This window comes from Mastomys coucha, chromosome X (assembly GCF_008632895.1).
Source record: "Mastomys coucha isolate ucsf_1 chromosome X, UCSF_Mcou_1, whole genome shotgun sequence".
Lineage (NCBI taxonomy): Eukaryota > Metazoa > Chordata > Mammalia > Rodentia > Muridae > Mastomys > Mastomys coucha.
In genome coordinates, this window is record NC_045030.1 from 102,822,892 (window position 1) to 102,824,973 (window position 2,082).

General features: G+C 38.9%; 1 protein-coding gene across 6 annotated transcripts in view; it reads right to left on the reverse strand.

The window, feature by feature from the left end:
- Positions 1 to 2,082, reverse strand: part of Phka1 (phosphorylase kinase regulatory subunit alpha 1) — a 127,612-nt gene that overhangs the window by 23,890 nt on the left and 101,640 nt on the right. For all 6 annotated transcript variants that reach the window (XM_031365998.1, XM_031366010.1, XM_031366001.1 and 3 more), the window contains 2 exons: positions 1,380 to 1,458; positions 1,115 to 1,244 (listed from right to left, as the gene is read on the reverse strand). In XM_031365998.1, the coding sequence (XP_031221858.1) occupies positions 1,115 to 1,244; positions 1,380 to 1,458 (209 nt within the window). The remainder of the gene's footprint in view (positions 1 to 1,114; positions 1,245 to 1,379; positions 1,459 to 2,082) is intronic.

A 2,082-nucleotide genomic window follows, 5' to 3' on the forward strand; every position in this document is an offset into this window, starting at 1 on the left:
GATACTGCTTTTTGTTGAGATCCTGAGTTTATTCCTAGCATCCATGTCAGGTGGCTCATAACACAACCATCTGTAACTCCAGCTCCAGGGGATCTGGTATCCTTGAAACTACACAGGAACATGTACTCACATATGCACACATACACAGACATGAAAATATACGCATAACTAAAATTAAATAATTTTTAAAGTGCCATTTTAGGAAATTTGCATGAAATGAGTTTTACTTTGAGTTTTGCCACTGTGATTATATTTTCTATGCCATTTCTAGCTCTTTTATTTTGTCATTTATACTTTAGGCACATTTAACTTACAGCCTGCGTGCAGACCACACATAGTCACATATAGCTATAAATGTGTCCTGATACAAACTTGTAAACCTATTTAAACATTTTTGAACATTTTTGGAGACATGTGCCCAGCATATAGCCCTGTGTGGGTCAGACTGGCCTCAAACTCAGAGATCTGTCTGCTTCTGCCTCCTGAATGCTGGGATTAAAAGTGTGTGCCACCAGTGCCTGTCTTTTTTTTTTTAAACTTAAGTACATGGTTCTCAAGTATGAAAGTCATAGGTGGCAAAGGTTATAAAGCACTGTCAAAAGGTAGATATACCTGTGTGACAATTCTGCTGTATAGCTTCCTCGGGCCACAATTATTTTCTCAACTAAAATTGTTATGTCGACAAATAAACCTATAAATACTTTAGAGTCTTGTTAGGTAAATGTTGATAAAATACTTACTTCCTTGTTTGATCATGATATTGACAGACCATTACCACTATGATGCACTTTAGTGAGTGACTCACACATGGAGCTTCCTTCTTTGAGTTAGACTCCAACACAGTATGTCAATCTCCAAAGCCCTTGAGGTGTTAGGAAGAAGTTAGCCAAAAGGACTTAAGTTAAGAAGAATGTGGAATGCAGAGTCTCTGAGAGACTCTTTGAAGCTGTTGAACCGGTACACAATATACCATCCTTTTGCTCCCTTTGTTAGTGACTAATAAATACAGGAACAAAACTGCCTCACACAGCTCTGTTATCTTCCTTTCCAAACTCCATGGATCTGCATGAGAAGTGAATTCCACTTAAAACTAGTTACTGAATTAAACAAATACCTGAGCATCGAAGAGAGTGGGCTAGTTCTGTTGCCATCACTTGTATGATCAAACCAATTCGAAGTCGGAACATTTCTGCAAAGAGGCCAGGCTGAGTTCTCATATACATGGCAAGATAGACCATTATTTCCTGTGTAAAGAATGGAGATAAACAAAAGTTTTAGCTCAGGATTCACAATGTGTTTCGTTGTCTTTGTAAATTGTCAGGTCAATTACAAATATTGACTTTATCAATTGCCAGGCTAGGTTTTGTAAAGCTGCCCACCTGTGTGAGGGTTGAGATGCTCATGTCTCCTTCACTGGCTTCATCTATCAGCTTAGTGAGTGCCTCGTACGGTAGAGGCCTAGAGAAGAAAACAGTGACTAAAGGTCAACTTCTACAATAACTTAACCTAAATATACTTTAAAGATTAAAAACTCACCGTAAGTGCAAGCCACTTTCAGAACAAAGAGCTCATTCATCACCTCTGAGGCCCGCTCTGCCTCCATTAAACCACACCCCCTCAAATCTATCCAGACCAGTGTTTTGGAATTAGTCTTCAACATGTGACCAGTGAGCATAATGGCTTCAAAGAAATTCATTTTCAGCTGTGTCCTTTGGAAACTACTTTATGACTTTATAGCCACATCTTATAGGGCTCTATTGACATTTTAAATAGTTCTGTCAGTTCAGCTACAGTTGCGAACACACATATACACAGGTATATAGACACATGCATATTTGTGACTCTCAAACTTTTGTGCGAGTAGTCTTTTTAGTGTGTACTTTTTGTGGGGAGGGTCATTTGTTTGTTTTAAATAGGATTTTGCTGTGTAGCTCAGGCTGGCATTAAATTTTTGATCTGCTTGCCTCAGGCCTCTGAGTGTTGGAATTAGAGCCACACAACTGGTCAAACCCCATGACTCTCTCCCATTGACATGACATAAGATTTTAATGAAGTGTGTCTGTGTGTGTGTGTGTGTGTGTG